General features: G+C 38.6%; 1 protein-coding gene across 1 annotated transcript in view; it reads left to right on the top strand.

Moving 5' to 3' along the window:
• LOC149010372 (beta-galactosidase 9-like) overlaps positions 1–24,169 on the top strand; it is a 46,832-nt gene that overhangs the window by 17,075 nt on the left and 5,588 nt on the right. Inside the window, 10 exon segments of the mRNA XM_089161924.1 lie at positions 1,342–1,429; positions 1,574–1,698; positions 2,218–2,421; positions 6,947–7,179; positions 9,452–9,567; positions 10,379–10,417; positions 10,420–10,475; positions 14,545–14,655; positions 19,555–19,665; positions 19,749–19,957. Coding sequence (XP_089018050.1) covers positions 1,342–1,429; positions 1,574–1,698; positions 2,218–2,421; positions 6,947–7,179; positions 9,452–9,567; positions 10,379–10,417; positions 10,420–10,475; positions 14,545–14,655; positions 19,555–19,665; positions 19,749–19,957 — 1,292 coding nt within the window.

A 24,169-nucleotide genomic window follows, 5' to 3' on the forward strand; every position in this document is an offset into this window, starting at 1 on the left:
CTGTATGACTTGATTTCCTCTTCATAGAAAGAGGATAAAGGTGCCTAGCAAAAAGAAAATTATTTGAGAGGAGATTTCGTCCGTGGGTGGCAGGGCATGACCTAGGTTTTCTTGATGAATGTTTCTGTTGCAAGAAAAAAAAGGTGGTGATGGCCTCTTTAGGGACGGGTAAAAATTAATTTGGTGAATATTTTTGTAGAAAACAAACAAAAAAAAAACAACACCCCCACCTAAACAAAAAAAAAAAAAAAAAAAAAAAAAAAAAAAAGAAAAGAGGGAGGGGAAGAGGAAGGAGGAAGCGGGGCGGCCAAAACAAGAACCCCACACAAAACCCCCCCATTTATACCACCACACCAAAAAAAAACACAACCAAAACCCCAAAAAAAAAACCCAAAAAAAAAAAAAAAAAACACCACCACCAAAACCCCACCCCCCCAAAAAAAAAAAAACCCCAAAACAAAAACAAAACCACCCAAAACACCCCAACCCACACCACAAAACCCACCACACAAAAAAAAAAAAAAAACCAACCCACCACAACAAACAACCCCCCCACAAACACCCCACAACCACAAAAACACACAAAAACAACAACCCAACAATTTTCAACAAGGTAAATGTGGCCATAGTTAATCAGCGGTTCAGGAACCATAAGGGCATCAATTGTATGAAATTGAAAGGCTTATTTATTTTTCATTAAATGCGTTAGCCATTATTCCAAGTTAGTCTTAAACTTGTAGTACACTCCACTGCGAATATTGGCTGTTGTCACCCGATGTCTCAATCAATCCCCATTCTCTTTCGCTGTCCATCAACCTGGAAATCTAATGAAAGGACCTCTTCCAACTCCCAAGCAATATCCATCAGCAAAACCAAGAAAGAAGAGATTCCTTACATCTCAACCATAAACACTTAATGTGGAAAACTGATCAGAGCATGTATGTCCTGTCTTTCGGATATTTTTACTTGTATTATACATGCCATTCAAAATCTTATATTTACCAGCATAAAGGTTAGTTGTTACTTGTTAGGACCTCTGAATGTTTTTAGTCATCTTTGAGGGATATGAAAAATTTATATTCGTCGCCTGGGTTCTGAGTTCCAATAATGCTAGATTGTCTGAGTTCATGTGGAAATGTTCTGTCTAATCCAACCAAACTGTAGGTGGTTAATGAATGCCATTTGGTGAGAATGATAACTCCATGCTCAAAAAAGATTATGCTCTCATATGAGCCTACAAAACTTTACCATTTCATTGTTTTTGGACACCCGTATATATGAAGGTGATTATTAATTTTGTCTGTAACATGTATACCTATATTTCCTGCCAAATGATTGCAGTACTTTGGAGGAACAAACTTTGGACGGACAGCAGGAGGACCGTTTCAAATAACTAGTTATGACTATGATGCTCCTATTGATGAATATGGTATAAGTTAATTCATCTCTGATAAAGAAAAATATATTTTCTCATTGGGTATCCATTTGTGTTATCGAATGCAGTACCTTCACTCTCTTCCTTTAGTGCATATTTCTTCCTGCATTTAATTTGGTGATGGTTTATCCTACTTAGGCCTGATTACACAACCTAAGTGGGGGCATTTGAAAGATCTCCATGCAGCAATAAAGCTTTGTGAGCCTGCTTTAGTTTCTGTTGATGATTCACCACAATATATGCGGCTGGGGCCAAATCAAGAGGTTTGTGTTGATTTAAACATAAATATGAGATTCCTATTTGCATAAACATGTTTTTAAAATATCATCACCATAGGAGATATGCTCATGGAAAGAAAATTATTTAGGTCCTCCTAGTCAAATTAGAAATATTTTAACCATCCAGTATTTTCTTCCTTATTTTCCACTTCCAAAAATAGAGGCTCTTAATAAGCATTTTTTTCTTCTCTTTTGCTGAGAATCTCTCGTAGAAATTATGAACTGGTAATTATTTTCAAAGAACTTGTGGTTTTAGTTCACAACTTATTCCACATACTTCACCATTGCAGTTTAAATTCTCTACGCAGCATTGACTACTGTAAACAGCTTTTCTGCTGATTATCTCTTTAACAACTAATAGAAACTTTTTGCCATTTTCCGGTGAGGAACTTTTTTCTTTGCTAGTGTGGTTAATTGTTGAGCAGTTGTTTTTTGTTCAAAATGAGGTTTTCTTTTGTAAAGTTTGTTCATCTTTGTATTATCAGTGGTCATTGATGTCTTCAGGCACATGTATATCGTCAACGTGCTCACAATGAATGGCTGAACCTAAGTGATCCAGGAAACAGAGTTGTGTGCTCAGCATTTCTTGCAAATATTGATTGGCATTCTTCAGCTACTGTGACATTCCTTGGTCGGCAATATACTTTACCACCTTGGTCAGTGAGTATACTACCAGACTGTCAGAACACAGCTTATAACACTGCCAAGGTCAGGCCACAACCATTTGCTTCACATATGTACATATATTTCATGGTTAACAATATCTGTTGAAGTAATAATGATAGTTATCAACTTGCTTCTCCATTTACTCTTTAATTATGATATATTTAGGTTAGTTTTGAAAATATTGTAAGCATAATGAAATATTGGAATGAGAGGCTTCACATACTACTAAAATGTTTCATTTAGATTGCATCAGGCTCAATTCTTTTGTGAATATGCAACAAAAGTGTATTGTAGGGAGAAGCTTATTAATTTAAGTTTATTAACTCTATAGGATTCATGTAGCTGACCCCATCAAGTAGGCATAAGTTTATGGTTGTTGTATTATGCAACAAAACGACATACTTAACCATGTTTCTGCTTAATGAGGTTGGTTGCATGGATCCAACAAAACAAAGTAGGGATGGCTAGATATGGAGAACAAGAGAAAAGATGGAAGTAGGAGGTTGTAGAAGAAGAGAAAATGGTAAAATATTCTGTGATGGAGTAGTGTCTCCAACACACCTATATTCATTCACTAATGATAAGAAAATGAAGTGCATACTTGTCCCTATGGAGGTAAAAGGTAAACTACTAGAGAGCATATAATTCCTAAGGCACCATTATTACAAAACCTGAACTCTAGCAAAAAGAGGGATGGGGAATGAGATGGGAAATGAGAAAGAAGTATAACAAATGTAAGGAGAATAACAGCAAAATAAAAGATGAATGTAATAAGCGTGAGTGACAACCCAGTCAGGAGAATGTTAGCTAATAGGGTCTGCAAAATAAATACTTGCCCTCCGACAGCCTGTATCTGAGGTTTTTTGCAACTTCTACTGTGATCATGTTTTGCTTGTCCCTGGCTGTTTTAGTTCATTTGGAATCATATCAATCCTTACAAGGGTGTCCTAGGCTTGTCATTGATCAGGGACAACTCCCAGTTCACCTAGAGTATCATCATTCCCTACTTTATTGTTCCTAGTTTTTCCACATCCATCTTAACATTCCCATCTCTTCAGTACATAACTTCTCAATGTGGCACATCTTTACTGCCCAACATTCTGCCCCATACATCAGTGACAGTTGTAAAACAGTCTTATAGAATTTTCTTTAAGCTTTAAAGGAATACATTCGACCACACAGGACTTTGGAGGCACCTAATGTACGTCCTAAGACCGACTAAGACCCACAGAAAACCCTAGGCTTTTTGCCCAGTGGCATAGCAACATAAAGAGACACTTGTGGCAAAGGCAGAGGTAGTATGGTAATTCTGTTTAGATTACCATACCCTGCAGTGGGATCTTTTATGGACCTAATGGTCCAGTTAGTTATCTTATATATTCAGTCCTAGTTAGTTTCTAAAATCCAGAAGGGCGGGCCTGGCGCATGGGGGCTCCCATTGGGCTGGAGCGCGGTCGAATCAGCCTCTCTGCAGCAGGGGTAGGGCGGCCTGGAAAGCCCCCCCCGGGGCGCCCGGGGGGGGGGGGGGGGCCGGGGGGCGCCCCCCCCTTGGTTTCTAAAATCCACCTTAACTAGTTCCTAATTATACTACAAGTTAGTTTCTAATTCAGTTACTTGTCAGAGTCCCATCAGGACTTCTAACTTAAAATTGTTCCCAATTCAGTTAGAGTCAAGTCTGACCAAGGATTTAGTGTTTGTAAAGCTATAAAGCCATCCCTCACATGTAACAAACAATACGGGTTTCAGATTTTAATAAATCAATTTTGGCTGCCAATTGCTTTGTTATTTTTCGAGAGTATATGCTCCAGTATCTCCAGGTACTCAAGTGAAAGGGTCTCTAGTGAAATCAAGCTGAAGTTCCTCTATGGCTGTGGATTTGCCTGCCTTCGGATCAATCCGTCATCTTTCAACACAAACAAGGCTTCTTGTAAGTTCTAAGTAATTGGCAGCCAGCACCTACCCATTCCATTTTCTTATCTCTTTTATGTTCTATTTGATTCCCAACCCCATTTGAGTCCTCCTCCATATCCACATACCCATCCATTCATATCTGAACATTCCACTATCGGAACTCCCCTAAATTGCAGATCCATTTCCCTGAGATACATACCAGCACTTGATCCCAATGACGGCCCCTTTTCCCCTTTCAAAACCCTAATCCCTTGATGCCCTAATCCCCCAAAACCTTAATTCCAAGTCCAAAGTTCGAAGTGACTTAATCAAGTAGTCATCCATCAAAGTTTTCCCAAAACGTAGAGGGCTTATTCTAGGTCATTGACCCTTCCTTCAATCCCTGTTTAACCCAAAGAGAAAACCCTGGCCAGTTCATCTCACTTATTGGATAATTGTCCCCCTTAGTCAAATTTAAGCTACATCAACACCTCTCCACTTCAACCACCCCAATTTAATTCTTTGTGAAACATCATCCTCTATGCCACCTTTAATTTTGACTGACCCAGATTTCTAAAATAGTCATTTTGCTGTATCTTTCTTTCCTCAATTTGCACCATGTCAGTACCCATCATAGTGTTACTAGAATTGCACATCATTTACTCCATTTTTTGTTCAACTAAACTTAAAGCTTCTTGTTTCAGGTTTGATCCTCATAGCTCTAACTCTGCATTGATCCCTTCTTTCGTCTTCACACCCAAATGGTATCACTAGCAAAGAGCATACACCACAAGACCTTGTCTAGAGTGTTCTTGGTAGATTGTCCATTGTAAGCACAAACAGATAATGGCTTAGGGCTGATCCTTGATGTTTCCCAATCATAATTGGGGGTTCATTGCCCTATCTTCCTAATGGTCCTACATTAGTACCATGCCCTTGTACATATCTTTAATTACATGCACATATTTACATGTCACACAACATTCTTCTCTTGCAACCTAACTTCCTAATGGTCCGATGTGTAGTTATTTTTCCCCCCCCCCCCAAAAAAAAAAAAAAAGGGGGGGGGGGGGGGGTCTTTAGGGACTCACCTGGTCATAGGTTCTTTCCAGAAAATCACATGTAGCTCCTTTGTATCTCAGTAATTGGGTTAAGGGTCACTGATAAGCCCCTTGTTATCCAAGTATATAAACGGAAGGGCAAATAAGGGAAAGCAGCATCAATTGTAGCAAAGCCACAGGTGTGGAACCGCCGCAACTCTGAAACAGAGGAAGGGACAGATGGCAACTCATTATTGGCTTTTGGACTCTCCAGCTGGCAGAAGATGATTGGATAGAAGAGGAAGTTCTGTTGAAGTTTGTTACGTGAAGGGAAGAAAAAAAGGAAAGAGAGAGGGAGGAAGGGGGGGGGGAAAGAGGAAGCCAAAGCTTGCGGAGAGAGGGAAGACCTCTGGGAATGGCTAGCCGGGGGGGGGGGGGGGGGGGTGGGGGGGTTTTTTTTTTGTGTTTTGTTTTTTAAATCACATAGTTTCAAGCTCCTTTGTATCTCAGTAATTGGGTTAAGGGTCACTTGAGGAGAATAACAAGAAGTTCAATTCAGGATCTTTATTTAGCTCCAGAGATTAAAATCAATAAGATATTTGCTTTTTTTCTGTTTTATGCAAGATGGCTTGGAATCTTGGTTTCTTCAACTTTACATGTGAAAATAGGATATCTAAAGGATGCTAAAATGAATAGCAAGAGAGTCTAACATATATGTTGATATAAGGTAAAGTTCACAAAAAGTACCTAAAAGGCCAGAGGCTACAAAAATGTAAGTGAGAGAAATAGCATTAATATGTTTTTATTCCAAAGTTAAGCTTAAACTTTTTGCATAGCTTAAGTATGTTAAAAGAAAACTTGACAGATGGCTGTCTTATTCTTATTAATTGTCTATTTTTGGGGTAATATACTCTTAATTTTTTAATTGTCTACTATCTATTAAACCATAATTAACATAGACTGTATCCCAGGCAAAACAATAGTATTTCAGAATGGCTTGAAAAATAATAGTAGAAGTGCAATTGTCAGGTTTTCAAAGTAAGAGGGTAGTTATTTCTTATTTACCCTAAAATGTATTAAGCAATCAAACAACCAGTTTGACCTAATGCCAGCTAGATCCATGATATAAACTATCTACTAATTGAAGAGGCTAATGGAAAGATATAGAGATAGCCGCCTGTTTTGATCCTCTCATAAGCTAAATCTAGACATCAGCTTGAAACCCTTCATTCTGAATCTCTGATTCTCCAAGTTTGACATGGTTGAAGCCTCAAAACCTGATCTCCTTAGGCACTACACGTGTTTGGTCTGCCAACATGATCCTCTTTGTTGTCAAGTCTCACTGAGTAGTTTTGTTTGCATCTATTTCATGAAACTTGCTCTTAAATGCTAAATTCATTTGTTACCATGGTACAAATACAATAAATGGATTAATTCGCACCGATTAGAAGCTATTGTGATCTGAATAAATTGATCAAACCTTTGAAGTTATTTCATCATGTTTTGTCTGTAAGGTATCATTACCTCTGTGGTCTTGCACTATTATCACTGATTAGGGATAAAATGTTGGAATGGTAGCAACCTTTCCTTTGTGTACAAATTTGGTCATCTTAATATTTCTTTGATTTCTATTCTAGGTTGGGGCACAAATTTCCATCAAGACACTAGATTTTGGTTCCCCTTTGTCCTCTAATATAAGGGAAGTCAAGGAAATATTGCCTCATTTTGGGGATCTCTTTGCTCTCTCAAAAGCCTGGAAGACTCTTAAAGAGCCAGTTGGGGTATGGGGTGACAATTTCACTGTTCAAGGCATATGGGAGCATTTAAATGTGACAAAGGACACATCTGATTACCTGTGGTATATAACAAGGTGTGTCATTATCTGACAACTGTTTTAATTTTTTGGTGGATGTAATTATTTGACAATTAATGGTTGGACACTAGGTTGTTTATCAGCCATTGCTTTAATTTTTTCGGTGAATTTCATTATTTGATAGTTACTAGTTTGATACTCGGTAGTTTATCTGCCTCTTTATATATTCAATTTGTTCTATAATTTAAACATTCTGAGTAAGAAAATTGTTAAGAAATAAAGCTTCTTGTGTTATACCCAAGGTTCAAAAACTCATTTGTTTTGGTGTTTTGGTCTGATTGTGACAAATGAAATACTCAAAATTTCAGTGAAATCTCGCCAAAATTTGGTATTTTCCTGCCAAGTTTCTGAGGGTTTTCAACCAAATTAAAGCATGAAACTTCTTGGAAATCCAAGTTTAATTTATATTATTGCAAAAATAGTTACCTAAATTGTTATTTTGTATTCTCAGTTTCACACCCTTGATTGGTAGTGTATAGTTGAATCCTCTTGTGGTACACATTTACACATTGTTTTAGTACGAAGGGACATAAATAATAAGCAATTAGAAGTTTAAAAACAAGTAATGCAGTAATCATTTAAATATATAGTCAAAGATTCATAACGATGAAGTACATAATTTTCAAGGAATTCATCACATCAACACTCTCCTAAAGTCCTAATACATTTGTTTAATACTTAGTAAATGCTAATAATAACTACAATGTTGTCTAGGATCAATTTCACTAGAATCTAATGGAGCCAGCTTGCATTGTTCTCCAAGACCAAGTACCCTTCCTAGGATATGGATCACCAAAGTGTGAAGAAACCATTGATCTATGGTGATAGGAAATTAGGAATCATATGGTGCTGCTGCTAGCATGTATTGCTGGTGGATTTTGTAGGAGACCTTGTTGTCTACGAAAGATGATTCAGTACATTCCTTTGAGTAGGAGTGACCCTCAAGGCCTCAATTTTACTGATATTTTGTAGCAAATCTTTTGAGATTTTGAACCAAAATATGGAAATTTCTCAAAATTTTGATGAAAATATGATTCCCCCCCCCCCCCAAAAAAAATAAAAATAAAATTTGAATTGGTATTTCATATTCATTTCAGCCTCTCCCAAATACTCAAAATATTTTTCAAATGAGTTTCAGATTATGGGTATTACCATTGAGTTACCTGTTTTTGGGTCTTGTGTAAATAAACAGAAGCTAAGGGTTTTATGTAATTTTTTATTTATTATCTTTATATAAATGACAGAGGGGGGGCCGGGCAATGGGGAGCTCCTGGGGCCGGGAAGGCGCCGGTCCCTCCCCGGCCCCCCAGGGGGGCTTGGGTATGCCCTTATATACATGACATACTTACTAATTTGGGCTGCCTCTATATTTTCTTTTCTGAAAAACTGTCCTAACTTTAATCAGGCATGTGCCTTACCTTGTGGTTTGTCCACTAGGTGTTTGTTGCCTCACATATACCACTAAAATAAGTTTCTGCCAAGAGGACCTTGTCAGTCATCTGAATTTTTGATATGATAAAGTTTACTTCTTTATCCTTGTGCACTTTGACCCTTTGTACTGTCCGGATCTTTAATATGAAGGCACACTTAATTTCTTGCAGACCATCAAGGATGATGATGTTATTTATTTCTCTAGCAGATTGATTTCTGTTAAATTTCCTGCACAAAAAACTGGTTTCTCTGAGTTGGTGTATTCTTCATTGGCTATAAATTTTATTACAATGACTGTTTCAACTTTCCCGTGTGTGATCCTTTGCTGGCATTTTCTCTTTGAAGGTGGAGTTTTAGTATTTAATCTTCCAGTTGTACTTAAAAAGAGAAAAAGGGTGTACCCAGCATAGATTTCCGCCATTCTGGGGTCCTTTTTTTTTTTTTTTGGGGGGGGGGGGGGGGGGGGGGGGGGTTCATGGTATATGGCTAAATGCAGCCTCGGCTGTCTCCAGAGTCGAACCTGTGACCAGTTGGTGAGATCTCTATTTCTTTTCTGTTGTACCCCATAAAATCAACTGATTAATTGGTGATTCTTTTAGTTCTTTGTTTTCTTGGTCTGAAGGGGGGGGGGGGGGAGATACTGTGTCTATTTCCTTTTCTTTGTACCCATAAAGTTGATTGATTGGTAATATCTCTATGTCTTTTCTTCTCTTTTTTTTTCTTTTTGGTTGGTGTAGGGAGGGGGGGGAGGAACATTCTCTCTTTTTCTTCCCTCTAGCTTGGACAAGAGATATTTTTTATTATCTACTTATTTCAATAGAAATTCAATGCAATGCAGGATCCATATTTCTGATGATGACATCTCAGATTGGGAGGAAAATGAAGTTATGCCTAGCCTTACTATTGATAGAGTGCGTGATGTAGTTCGCATTTTCATAAATGGACAGCTTGCAGGTGCCTACTTTTCCCTTGAGAACTGATTTCAATCGAAACCTTGCCTACTTTTCCCTTGAGAACTGATTTCAATTGAAATCTTTTGCAAACCATTGTGTAATTAGGATATTTGAGGTAGCCATCTAGCTTGGTGGAAGATCATTAATTAAACTGTGCATGCATAGCCTACCACTTACGTCAGAATCTGGTGTTTATGCAAGGTGAAAATAATGGTTCATAAAGTTACATGTGGTGTGCCAAAAGCCACAGTTGTAGCACATCCACAACCACAGCAGTTTACAAGATTGGGCATGGTTCACATAATTCAAATTCCCACCCCAACAAAATACAATTCCCATCATGGAAATAAAAAGATTGGGGAAATGAAAAGGCAGTTCATCTGTTCAGATAGATCTAGTGAAAGAGACATAAATGGTGATTGATGTCGGTATCTCAATGTAGATTGCTGCTATTGTAAGAAACCTTGGATTCCTGCTGCTATTTTCAGTGTACTAATTCAGATGGTTATGGTTCTGAGAATTTTGGATAAACAGACCAAGAGGAGGATCCAGGTCTAATAATCTAAATCTGACCATCTGTTCCTCCATGGAAATATAATAATACACACAAAGTTTCCTATTCTCGAGCATGAATTGCTCCATTGTATTCCTTCTCTGTTTTGGATTCTTATCTGTCCTACTTTCATGTATGCCTGACATACATATTCAGTACTCAATAGCAACATTGATGCATTAATGCATTGATGTTTTAGTTTTATATGCTTATTTAGTTTCTGTTGTCCCACCTACTGATATGTTTTGTGGAGGTGCAGGCAGTGCTTTTGGTAAATGGGTCCGAGTAGTTCAGCCTGTTCATTTATTGAGGGAGACAATGAGATAGCATTATTATCCGAAACAGTGGGTTTGCAGGTATAACGTGAAAGAACATTACCATTTGTTTCCTGTGGTATTTCTCATTGGAATTAGGTACTTTAGAAGATGGGATTATTTTCACTGGTATTTGAAATCCTTAAAACCTTTTTTCTGCTGACTACAAAAGAACCCATTTGCTAGTCATGAAGTAAGATGAACATGAGGAAGGATTTCCTATACATGACAATTATTAATTCAGAAAATTAGGATGATCCTCATGCTTTAATTCTGTAAGTGGAAAGCACAACATAGATTCCCCTATATGCACAGAACCATATGTCAACATATATGGGAAACTGTTTTTATATGCTCAAGTGGTTTGCTTGCGGTTCGTATTTTCAGATTTTTGGGGTTTTCCTCCTCTCATGTACATCTTTGTCACTTCGAGAGGAAGCCAAAAAAATGGATTTGTTTTTGATGAATTTTCTAATTTTCAAGTTTCCTTTTTCATAGTTGAGCTAGTAGTATCTCAATGGATAGGACATAAGATATTCTTTGTTGTTGGTACAAGTATTGGTACATGTTCCTGTCACACCTCTTTTGAACTACATAGGTTCAGGGTATGATTGGTATGCTGCACTGGCAGACCAGACAATCCAGGATCGCATAGTTTAAGGGCCACATCTCACATCCACACCATAGAATTAAACTTATTAGTTCAAATGATTCAGGTTCTCACTAGATTATCGATCATAGTGCTAACTAGTATCTTCTTGCTTCCAAATGCCATTATATGGTGGCAAAGCAATTAAAATAAATTAAAACTGATATATGTTGATGAAAAACTCTATTGTTCATAACCGCGATTCCCACACATACCACAAGCATCATGCGTCTTTATCTCCTACACTAACCAAGCATACTACTCCAATGCTGGAACATCACCTGTTTTGTTATAAAAAAGAAACATAACTGAGGGGTAAACTTTCAGCACAAACTCAGTGAGGGGAATCCAAATGTAATGCAACTCTAGCTTCTCTAAAATATAGCAATGTGATTAAAGCGTTTAAATATGTAAGTGAGTGATTAAACAAAACCACATAAATGCAGTGCATGCCCTATTTATTAGAAATTAAATCCGAGAAAACCATCTCTAAGTCTCTAACTGGTATAGTGGTACTGTGACAGATTAGGCAGATTTCCGACCTCCATAGTGCAATGAGCGCATGGAAATACAAACTTAGTCATCCTGGGAGTGGTCATGACCTATACTGCCTGACAACCCCCTTATATAATCTTGTTCTGTTGCCTTCCACGGGGAAGTCCTTATGCTGGGTCGCCTGTTCTCAGTGGAATTCAACATTGCACTTCAAGCCGGGTAGCTTGGCAATTATGGCTCTACCTGTAGATGGGATTATCCAACACCTAAACCCTTGTTGTCAAGGGTCTTAGTACTTGCTATGTTTGCTCAAGCATATGAATGCCCATGCTCACAATTATGTAATGACCTATCACACCATACAGCATTCTGTACAACATGTACTTGTGCAGTAGATGAAGTAGATAATCAAAATATCCCATTGTATATATATTTACGATGTTATCATAATATCACATCATTATCACTATCCACCTTATCACATAATCAATAAACAATCTTATAATGCAATGAAATACAATCACTAAGAGAGGATAATAATGATGCATGATGTGAAAAACACAATAAAATCTGTATGACAAAACTATACTACTCACCTGTAGTGATGGTCAGAGTGTGATAGGTTTCAAGCCTTTGATATGGCCTCACAGTCAATAGCATATGGACCTAATAAAATGTCATCAGATATAAAAAAGCACCTTTGGGGCATGAGTGAAAGAACTTAAAAGCATGGGACCTCATTGCCATTCCTTATGGTAGAAATCTATTTACTGTTTTGGTTCATAGATTCTGTTTAATCCTCCACATTGAGACTGTAAAGTATGGGATAAATAGATTCTAAACTCAATTTAATCTAAATTTAATTTTAATTAAAGTAGACCTCTAAAGCTAGCATCCCTAAAAGACTGGAGTTAGAGTTGATTCCTAGATTAGCTTTCAGATCCCCTAAACTACGGTGTTCAGATTCGTCTTGTTGCTTTACATAGTGGAAAAATGACTCCAGAACCTATACTTAACGATTTTTAATATTTTTGACAGATCTATTGTGCATTTTGGACTTCATATGAAACATACTCTAAAAATTTCAGATTAAAGTACCTTATAGAACTGTTGATTGATTTTTACAGAAACTGGGTTTTAAAAGTGATTCTAGTTTGATTGTCTGATTGGTGGTACTTATTATCCTATCAAACGAAATTAGAAGGATCCTAAATTTGGTGGAGAACTTTGTCTATGAGTATTCTACATGTTTATGAAGTTTTAGATCAAAACTGTATGGAGATCTGGAGATATGCTTGTTCTCTCATGATTCAACATAATTAGTCCACAATTAAGAAAAGGGAAAACCCTTCCATCACCCTTTTGTTTGGTCCATTAATGCTGAACCTAATAAATACCATAATCTGATCTTAAGCAAAGGAGGAAATTAAGAAAAGACATACCTCAATTGTTCTCATTCCGTTTTATTTCTTCTTCTTCTTCTTCTTCTTCTTCTTCTTATTCTTTCTCTTATGCATAATTCTCTTTTCTTCTCCTTCCCCTTATTCTTTTTATATTCTTCAAGCTTGGAAATAAGAAAAGTCTCTTCATGTTTCATCTTCTTCTCCTATATTTATACTTATTTAATTCCTTATCCTTCCCAAATTCCTTCTTTCACTCTAAATTCTTTTCTAGTCAAATCCTATTTTGGCTCTTACTCCTTCTCTTTCTTCCTTTCACATTCTTCCCTATTTATTTATTTATTTTATTTAATCCTATTTATCCTCTAATTCTCGGTTACTCTCCTTGTCTCTCTAACTTTTATGTCCTAAATTCTTTCAACAATGCCAACTAACTCCATTTTTATCTCCTTTATTTTCCTCTTTTAGATATGTAAAGATGTTTACTCATTTTGAATAAAATAAATAATAAATAAAATATTCCAATAAAACAATTAATTGCATACTATGGGACCTTGAAGCTCTAACTTTTCCCTAACCAAATCCTTCACCACATCCTCGGCTTGGAACCTTGTTCACTCCCCCTCCCCTTCCCCCTTGGCCCCCCTTGGTTTGGTTCAAAGACCACATTCCCCGTCACTCCCTTACTTGTTGGAGAGCCCTTAACTTAGCTCTCCCTACCCAGGCCTTCCTTATCACCCTCCATATCCCTGTAAACAACATTCTATGTTGGAATGGCACCGAGGACATCGAGCACCTGTTCTTTTCTTGCCCTTTCTCTAGTTCTCTTTGGAGGAAAGCCCTAGCCCATATATGGCCCCTCTCCCGTTGCTCATTTGGGTTTGATCGTGACTGGTTTTGGATTTTGAGTAACTTTTTCAGGTACCTCTATTTGTGACCGAATCGGTAAGCTTGTCTTTGGTGCCATGGTTCACCATCTGTGGTGGGAGCGTAATCTTAGGCGTTGGACTTCCAAAATCCCGCTCTCTTGACTCGATTTGGAATGCTATTTATTTTGATGTATCTTCTAGGGCTATTTCTATCCCCCATGCCCCCGGTTGTTGATTCCCCAAGGAACATGCTCATTGTTGTCTCTTGGGGACTTAACTCCCAATTCATTACTCCTCCTTGACCCTTTGGTCTTCTTGTTGTTCGGTGTTTCGTAACTTTCGTTCCTTTAATTTAATTATTTATTCATAAAAAAATCAAATTTCAACCATTGTACTACATTTTTGTTCATGTCTTTATGATTAAAATTCCAATATGATAAATACCTAATCAATTTGATCATCATATTAATGGTCATACGCCAATGTTTAAGCTCTTTAATTAGCCACCACTTGGGATTTACAGGTACCCTTGTACTTTGGGCATGGATATTAGTATTACAGTTCCTAAACTATACATAGACTGCTCATCTCCATAGTTTTTCCAAACTTTGTTCTTTCCATGCTTGACACTGACTTGGTGTCTGGTCTAATTTTAGTTTGTTTTACTTGTTCATTATGCAAATCCATTCACTTTGCAGAACTATGGTGCCTTCATAGAGAAAGATGGAGCAGGCTTTAGAGGCAAAATTTTACTTACTGGTTTGAAAAATGGGGATATTGACCTCTCCACATCATTTTGGACCTATCAGGTGACTTTGGCTTCTTTTTATTGTTGTAACATTATGCCTGTGGATCACATACTTTGTTTGAATGGTTTTTGAGATGACTTGTTAGTTTATGTTTGTTGTATATATCTATTTCCATGTTGCATATCTTACAATCTTCTGATATTATCATTATAATGGTATTTCAACTTAAGTGGAACTAGATTGTAAAAGATCATCCGAACTGTTGATTTTATTCAACTCATACTTGTGCCTCCTCAAAATTATTCAGCATCAAAGATTTGGAAATTCTTTCTTCCTCTATTTAAACCACTTATGTTTACTTTACATGCTGGATTTGGTAAATTGGAATACAAAGATTCAGCTCTCTTCAGAGGGAACCTTTTCAACATTAGAAAATTGGTTCCAGGAGTCGGTGTATGATGCATAAGAGCAGTAGTTTCTAAGTCCCTAAAATAGTGTGCCAGAAACTCAGCTGACCCAAAAAAAAAAAAAAAAAAGAAGCAATTGACACCCCCACCGGCAATCCACACTTCGTCTTCTATTCATGAATGTTGATAGGTTGACGGTTCAGTCAACCAATGAATGGGTCAGTCATGCATGACATGCAGGTCCTATCAAGTTCACAGTGCTGGCAGATACTCCATTGGACATGCTTTCTTCACTCCATTGATTCCTTTCTTTCTCTTCTCCGTCATGCACAACTATGAATATAAATTGACAACAGATGAGTGAATGGCCCCAACTGACATGGCTCATCTTCTCTCTGAAACATATAAATTTAGTTCCTCTTTAGGAGTGATTCTGTTGGTAATTGGTTACCCTAGCTTCCTATTGGATAAATTGAACCAGGACTGGGGTAGGCTAGTGGAAGCACAACATTACAGTATTGATATAGGAAAATTTGAAATTACCATTAAAATACTAAAGGAAACACTATGGGTCAATGTGTTTGGTTGGGGGTGTGTTGTATGTGGTGAACTGGTGATCTGTTTTGCCCTCATTTAGCTTTGGTTAATTGGATTTGGCTGGGATGACCTATGGATAATCATGGTGGGAGTAGTCGGATACCTGTACTAAGAGGCAATAACGAAGTATTTTTGTGAACACAAATTTTTTATGAATGCCCCAAATTGCTTTAATTAGGTTTATGGGTTTAATGCAAGGGTGAGCTGGGGCATCCCTTGCAAGCGATGCACCTCGTCGGTGTCCAAATGTGGTGATGAGTAGGCAAGGGTTGTTGTGCCATGGAAGATTGTGGGTAAAGAAGCTAGTGTAGAAACGTAGGATCAGATTGACATCTTGGAACATAGGATATTTAACATGTATGGGCTTAGAATTAATTGACGTTGTTAGGAAAAGAAGGATTTATATAGCTTGCATTCAAGAGACTAGATGGAAGGGTCAAAAAGTTAAGGAGTTGGATGACTTTAAGCTTTGGTACCCTAAGGATAAAAGCAATAAAAGTGAAGTAGGCATAATTTCTACGGAAAAAAAAAAAAAAAAAAAAAAAGAGTAGGCATAATAGTGGATAAAGATTTAATAAAGATGTGGTGGATGCTAAAACACTAGGCGATAGGGTTATAGCTATCAAGCTTGTGTTGGAGAAAGAAATAATAAATATAACTAGTGCATATGAACCTCAAGTAGCACTGGATGAAAGTCTAAAGTTACAAATTTTGGGAATCTATAGATGGTTAGTACAAGGAATTCGTCAAGGAGAAAAGATTATCATATGGGTGGGTCTAAATGGACATATTGGGAATGATCCAAGAGGCTATGAAAGTGTGCACGATGGATATGGTTTTGGAGTGGAATGAGGAAGGGATCTCAGTTTTAGATTTGCTGTTGCTTTTGATTTATTGGTCTTAAATACTTAAGAAAGAGGAGAGAAGCATTTAACTATCTTCAAAAGTGGACATTCTAGATGCCACATAGATTTCTTCCTAACTCAAATGTTAGATAGATTGTTGTGTAAGGATTGCAAGGTGATATCAAGGGAAACTTAACTGCACAACATAGGCTAGTGGTCTTGGATGTGTGCCTCACCGCACAATCTCGAATAGGTGTGACCATGTGTGGTATTATCCTAGAATAAGGTGGTGGAGCTTAAAAGGAGATTACTTCAGATATTTAATCATTGAAGTAGTTAAACAAGGAAAGTGGGAATTTGAGGGGGACACTAATATGATGTGGAATGAGATGGCTACGTGTATTAGGAAAGTGGCGAAAGATGTCATATGTGAATCAAAAGGAAAGAACCATTCCTATAGAGAGACTTGGTAGTGGGATGGTGACATTCAAGCATCCATTAAGAATAAGAAAGCTAGCTTTAACACATGGAAAAAGACTAAGGATGTAGAGGACATAAAAGGTAAAAGTTGGCTAAAAATGAAGCTAAGAAAATGGTGGGAAAATCAAGGGAGAAGAAATATGAAATCTAGATAATAAGCTAGGCACAAAGGAAGGGAAAAAAAGTGATTTGATAAGATAGCTAAAATAAGGGACATGAAGAGTAGAGACCTCAACCATGTTGGATGTATTAAAAGTCAAGATGGTAATGTTCTAAATGAGGCATTAAGAAGAGATGGGAAGTTTATTTCTCTAGCCCACAAAATGAACATACTTCAGGTGTCTATGACTTTGAAGATTTCACCATTTGCCATGACACCATATGTGGAACATATATATGGAGACTTATGATGGCCAAAGTAAAAAAGCTCTAAGGAAGATGAAAGTAGGTAAAGCACAAGGTCTTGATGAAATTCCAATAGAAGTTTTGGAGGAGCTTAGGAACCTACAGGGTAGCTTGGCTAGCCAAGTTGCTTAATAATATTATGAGCACAAGGAAAATACTAGATGAATGAAGGAGAAGCATCGTGGTCCCAATTTAAAGCTGTGATAACTATAGAGGCATAAAACTAATGAGATTATGGGAGAGAGTAATTGAAACTCGTATGAGACAAGAAACCACTTTTATGAGGGGCCAATTTGGTTTTATGCTAGAAAGATCTATAATAAAAGCTATTTACCTCATTAGGAGACTTATAGAAAGGTATAGAGAGTGTAAGAAGATCTTCATATGGTCTTATTGACCTAGAAAAAGCTTATGATAGAGTCCCTAGAATGTTAGAAACTTTATTGACCTAGAAGTGGAAAGCACAATATTATATAAACAACCTTACTTGGGCAGCAAGAAATAACAATCTAAATAAATAAACCAAAACCCACTAATAGAACCAAACCAACCAACATGGATGAAGTGGAAAGGGGAGTCCAAGGTCTTGTGTGTCAACGTATTCCTTTAAAGCTCAAAAGAAAATTCTATAGGGCCATTGTACGATTAGCTATGATGTATGGTGCAAAGTGTTGGTGTTGTTAAGATTTAAGAAGCATCATTTAGATAAACTTAGTGTAGTAGAAATGAGGATGCTAAAATGGATGAGTGGCAAAACTAAGAAGGATAAGAAAATGAATGAGCGCAACAACTAGAGCACTAGATACACAAGCTGGGAGTAGCCCCCGATAAATAATAAGCTACAAGAAAGTTGATTGAGGTGGCACAACCATGATCAACGAAGGCTTTTAAATGCCCTTGTAGCTTGTACAAAGAAGTGATTTAATCCAGATCAAAAGAACTAGAATAGCTAAGGGCAAACCTAAAATAACCTTAGGAGAAGTGGTGAGAAATGATTTGCATGGTTTAGGCCTTGTATCTAGTATGACCTCAAATAATGCTGATTGGTAGGCAAGGTCCATGTAGCCGACCCCATTTAGTTGAGGACAAAACAGGCTTGTTAGCCGCAGCGTTGGATAGGTTTTTGGGTTTGATATTCGGGGAGCATGTGATGAAATAGGTTGGGTTTGAGATTGAGATTGGGTGCTTTTGAACTAGGTCAGATGTCAGCCAATCCACTTAGCTGAAACACCTAATTAAAAACCTGATGGACCTGAACGCCAAGTTTTTTTTTTTTTTTTTTTGGATGAGATAAGCGAAAGAGATGAAAATCAACTAGTAGAACAGAAAACAAGGGACAATCAGGAGAACAAGCAGCCAACCTCGGGAGAGAACGCGAGAGGAGGAGAGCAGGGAGGAGAAGAAATAGAGAAGATGAGCTGAGATCCCTAGAAACTAATAATTAACCTAGGTAAAAGGGAGGAGTCAGGACCAAGAGAGGGGATGGGGAATAGACGTGGAACAATCTAGAAGATACATCAAGATGGATGAGTGGCAAACTACCAAGGATCAAGCAAAATGAATGATGATTTGGAGCTAGTCCGAGCTCCTAATGTAACACGCTCCCAGAAAGTTGATTGAGGTGGCTCAACCATGGTCAACGAAGCGTTTTGAAATGCACTTGTAGCTTGTACAAACAAGTGATTTAATGCAGATAAAAGACTAGAATGGTAAGTGACCAGACCTAAATAATTTGTCAAGATTGCAAGGCCAATCCGTAGGCCAAATAAAGCTGATGGTAGGCGGACATGTCTCGAAAGTTGGGAAGGCTAGATGTTGAGACAAGGTTTTGGGTTTGATTTTCTGACCATTTACTAAATAGTTTGGGTTTGGATTGGGTGCTTTTGAACTGGGTCAGATGTCAGCCAATCCACCCAGCTGAAACACCTAACTAAAAACCTAGATAAAATTTTATGCTGGAAGGACATTGACTTTTGACTTTGTACTCATTCTTCTTCAGTAAAAATTTATTTTCAAATTAATACTCTATTAAGGCTCTGATTCTCTTTTTCCTTTGTTCCAGAATCTCAATTTATTTTTGCATTTTTCTATTAGCTTTGACATGTCTTTACACCTCTCTCTTAGATTTTTGGTATTCCAGAACTTCCTGTCCTTCTGGACTGCAGTGAGAAGTGATGACTAGGAACTCAGTTTTTCTTTTTTCCTTTTCTCCCTTCTAACTATAGGTTGGGATGAAGGGTGAGTTCATGAGAGTATATGGACCAGATGAAGATGAACAGGCAGATTGGATGGATTTGGGTCTGGATGCAGCTCCATCCAGCTTAACATGGTACAAGGTAACTGATGTAAGATTTTTGTGGAATAATTATTTTAGATGATCCCCATCCCTTCTCTTATCTGATTATATATTTGTGAACAGACATATTTTGATGCTCCCAAGGGAGTTGACCCTGTTTCCCTAAATTTGGATAGCATGGGAAAAGGACAGGCTTGGGTTAATGGCCACAGCATTGGAAGATTCTGGTCCTTAGTGGCCCCTAAAAATGGCTGTCCGAGTACTTGTGATTATCGTGGAACCTTTTATGATATGAAATGTGCAACTAACTGTGGGAAGCCTACACAAAGCTGGTATGTTATGAACACCAAATCTTAGTTCTTAAAAGCTTGCAATCAAACAAAAAGGGATTCTGGGTTGTTCCAAATAAATTAATATGTTGACAATTTATTAAATAAGTACTGCATATTCACTTTTGTGTGAAGATTATAATGAATAAATACTACATATTCACTTTTGTGCAATGTTAGCACTTGCAACTCATGTGGATGCTATTATAGGATACAGTATTTAAGACATTCGTGAAAGAAAAATAAAATCAAATATATTTCAGTCATAAGGATACAAGTGAACACAGAACATCCAAGTTACAACTCAGTCAAGACTCAAGAACACAGAATGGTGAATAAAAGAGAGTATGTTTAATTTAATATATTTCAATAAATTGTGTTACAACTGAGCCTGAGAACATTTCAAAGAATAAAATGGTAATGTGATGTTTTTAAACCTCAGTTCTATACAAGTTGCCATAATTTGAAATGGCGTGTATACCATGTAAATGGGAGATCCATTGCTGAAGGTAGATGTTCAAAATGGTCTTGAGATCTAGGTTAGCATTTGAAATTCTGCATTAAAAGTGATCAGAATTTTATCAATGTGAACTTCCAAGGGTCAAATTAGAGGTGAAGATTTTTGGCCAAAAGAATAAGTTCCATCTATAAATGAGTTGCAAAATGGGTATGGAAAAATAAGAAGGAACAAGATTGACAAACTAAAAACCTGTTATAAGTTAAATTGCTCCTACTCCTTTATAGCAAACTCCAAGGCCATGTCTTTTGTGCTCCTTCAGTGAAGTTGTTGGTGCTCTTCTTCTTGTACTGAACTTGAATCATGAGTTATATGTTCAGAGGAACCCCGTTAAACATCTTTGTTTGTCTATCCATGGCATCCTGAGACAGGATCCATGACAGACCGAACCCTCTCCCCTTTCTCTACCTCCGGAGACCTTCTCCTCTAGACCCCCTTCTGCCCCCACCTTATGGTCCTCTCTCTTCTCCTCTTCTGCTCAACTCCCTAAGAAATGGATTCTCACTGCGACTGATCCCACCCACTATTGTTGATGGCCACATCACCACCTTTTGTCCTGATGGTGTCCTTCGTGACGACAAACCCTCCAATTGGAGTAAGTGTCTCGTGGGGCACTTCTTAGGTTCTCACCCTCCTTTCCACATGGTACAATCCTCCCTGGGCAAATAATGGAAAACTATTGGAACTTTGGAAACCCTTTTGCTTGATTAAGGGTTGTTTCTTTTTAAATTTTTCGATGATAAAGATTTGCGCAAGGCCATCGAAGGAGGGCCATGGATGGTCGGGAAAAGATTCTTGTTCCTCAAGAAATGGCATCGGAAGCTTAAACTAAGCCAAGAGAACCACTCGAGCCTTCCTTTCTATGTTTTGTTCCGGGTCTACCTCTTCACTATTGGTGCGCTAAAGGAATGAGTTTAGTTGGTTCCACTCTTGGAACCCCCCCTTTTCTCTGATGCAAGAACCAAATTGAAAGATCAGCTTTGTTTTGCTTGCATGTGTATTGAAAACTCTGTTGAGACTACTCAAGTTCCTCAATTTTCATCAAGGAGGAAAATGGGCACTGCTTCAAACAAGATGTGAGGCTTGATTGGGTGCCCCTCCATTGTTTGTCTTGTAAAACTTTTGGCAACCTCTCTTATGGGAAGACCCCAATCGCCCCCTACTGATCATTGTCTCCCTACCACCACACTGCCGGATAGCTTGCCCCCCCCTTGCCATTGTCGTTGGGCCTCCCTTTGCTTGCTATTGAGGAAGATTGCTGCAACTTTATCGTTGGAAATCTTGTAATCCTCGGCAAAAATGGACTCTCAATTTGGCTAGACCTAAGTAAAAACCCGTGCTTCTCTCCTTTGTCTTTGTCCCTTCTGTCGTAGCTATCTTTGACCCTTCTTCGTCCTCCCCTGTCGTTCCTACGGCTCTCTCTCTTGTGGATCCCACGAGTCTTGCTTCTTTCTCCGATTTGGCAATTGGTCCTAGCTCCTTGAGTCATGTGTCCCTGATTCTCTCTACACACTCTTTGCTCTTTTCAAAGCCCCTTTTTTCACTTCTGGCCTCCTTCTTCTTCCCTTTCTTTACCGCAGCTCCCCGCGGTTGTAAACTCCTCTCACCTCCTTTTCTTTCTCCTCTCCCGTGTCAATTGGCCCTCTTTTGCACGGATTTCTCACTCTTGTGGGGGTACTTCACCTCTTACGTCACCATCTCTAACACCCCTCTCGGCCCTCTCTCGTGAACCATTCCAGACCCATAGCCCTTCTCTCTTGGCCCACTCACTCAACTGAACCCAAACCTTTCTCTCTCATCCCATTAGCCTTGACCTAATCCTTCCTTCTCCTAGCCCAACACCTGCCTTCCCCCGTTCTACCTACTCACTTCACCTAGGCCCACCCCCATCCTCGCCCCCTAATCCTTCTCTCTTTGCCCACCCAATTCTAGCCCACCCCTCTTTCCCCTAGCCCCCTTGCTTTCCTTCTCCCCTAACCTACCCCTCTGGCCCATCACTCGCCCCCCCTTCTCCACCCTCCAACCTTAGGCCATCCCAGCCTCTTCTCTCTCCCCTAGACCTTTCCATACCCCTGAGCCTAAGGATTTTTCCAACTCCGATACCCATTCTCCTTTGCTTCGAGGTCACAGGAGAAGCAATCAATCTAACAAAGGGCACCACCATCAGGATGAAGACTTCATTGTTGAGCTTAAATGATTTAGGAATATGAAGAAAAATGGGAAGTCTTAGGTTCCATAAAATTAAGGGTTCTCTTGGAATCTTCTAAAAGCAATTCTTAAATCTTATTGAAAGGTTTGGACGTTTGTGGATCCCTAAAGTATTTGTGGGAGGATCTAGAGACAACAACTTAGGATTGATATAGTGTTTTATCAAATCCCTATGGGTAGATTTTGGGATAGTTATGATTTGTAGGGAAGGACAAGTAGATATGAATCCAAACTCGATATGGTGAGGCCCGTGTTGCCTCCAAACTCGATAGGTTTTTGGTGAATGAATCTTGGCTCACTGCTTTCCCCAATTCCCATGCTCTTTTTTCCCCCTCTAGTTTATTAGGCCACTCTCCATGTACCCTCCTCTTCCTTGATCTTCCTCATCTAGTCATCCTAGGTTGAAGCCTTTCAAATTCTTCATTATGTAGACCTCCAACCTGTCATTTCTCCCCACTGTTCTCGAGGCTTGGAATCTCTTGGTTCACTATAATTCCCTCCCTCTTGTTGCCCTTGCCCGGAAGCTCCGCAATGCTAAGACTGCTCTCCGCTCCTGGAACTCTTCCACCTTTGGAAATATATCCTCTCTGGTGTCCTCCTGTCGGTCCGATCTTTCCTGGGTCCAGTCTCTCCTCCGAGGTATAGCCCCCTGGATTCCTCCTTAGTTGAGAAAGAGGGATCCCTTTCCTCAAACCTCTCCTCCCTTATAACTCAGGAAGAAAGCTTCCTTTGCCAAAAAAACCAGAATCAAATGGTTAAACCTTGGTAATGCCAACACTGCTTTCTTCCAAAGATCCATTAAGGGCTGCCTTAACCTCAATTCTATTCCCTACCTCCTTACTGGAACTAGCTCTTGGGTCTCTGATCCTCCTAGTATTAGGGCTGAAGTCATTTCTTTCTTCTCTGATCTCCTCTCCCCTCATTCCATCCCCCCTGCCCCCCCTCTTCCTTCCAGTCTTCTAAATAAATTTGTGCCTCCCTCTTCTCTAGATTATTTTTGCTCCATTCCCTCCAATGAGAAGATCCTCTCTGCCATTTGATCCCACAAAGCAAATGGTGCCCTTGGCCTTGATGGGTTTAGCATGGGCGTCTTTCTTGCTGCCTGGGACTTCTTAGTTGATGATCTTGTTCTTGCCATTAGGAGCTTGTTTTTTAACCCTACCAGGAGCCACCTCCATCTATGATTTCCGGCCTATCTCCCTCTCTAATGTCATCTACAAATTTATTGCTAAAATTCTTGCAAACAGACTCAAAATGGCCATGCCCTCTCTTGTTAGCAATAACCAATCTGCCTTCATCCATGGCAATAGTATCTTGGACAACATTCTCCTTTGTGTGGAAGTTGTCCGTGGTTTTGAGCAAGCTTCCCATTCCCCGGCAGCCCTCCTGAAAGTGAATCTCCATAAAGCCTTTGATTCTATTTGCTAGGACTTCATTAGTAAGGTTCTCTCTTTATGGGATTTTCTCTTGCCTTTGTTCAGTGTCCATTG

Source organism: Hakea prostrata, chromosome 7 (genome assembly GCF_041222555.1).
Source record: "Hakea prostrata isolate BN-2017 chromosome 7, UWA_Hpros_2, whole genome shotgun sequence".
NCBI lineage: Eukaryota > Viridiplantae > Streptophyta > Magnoliopsida > Proteales > Proteaceae > Hakea > Hakea prostrata.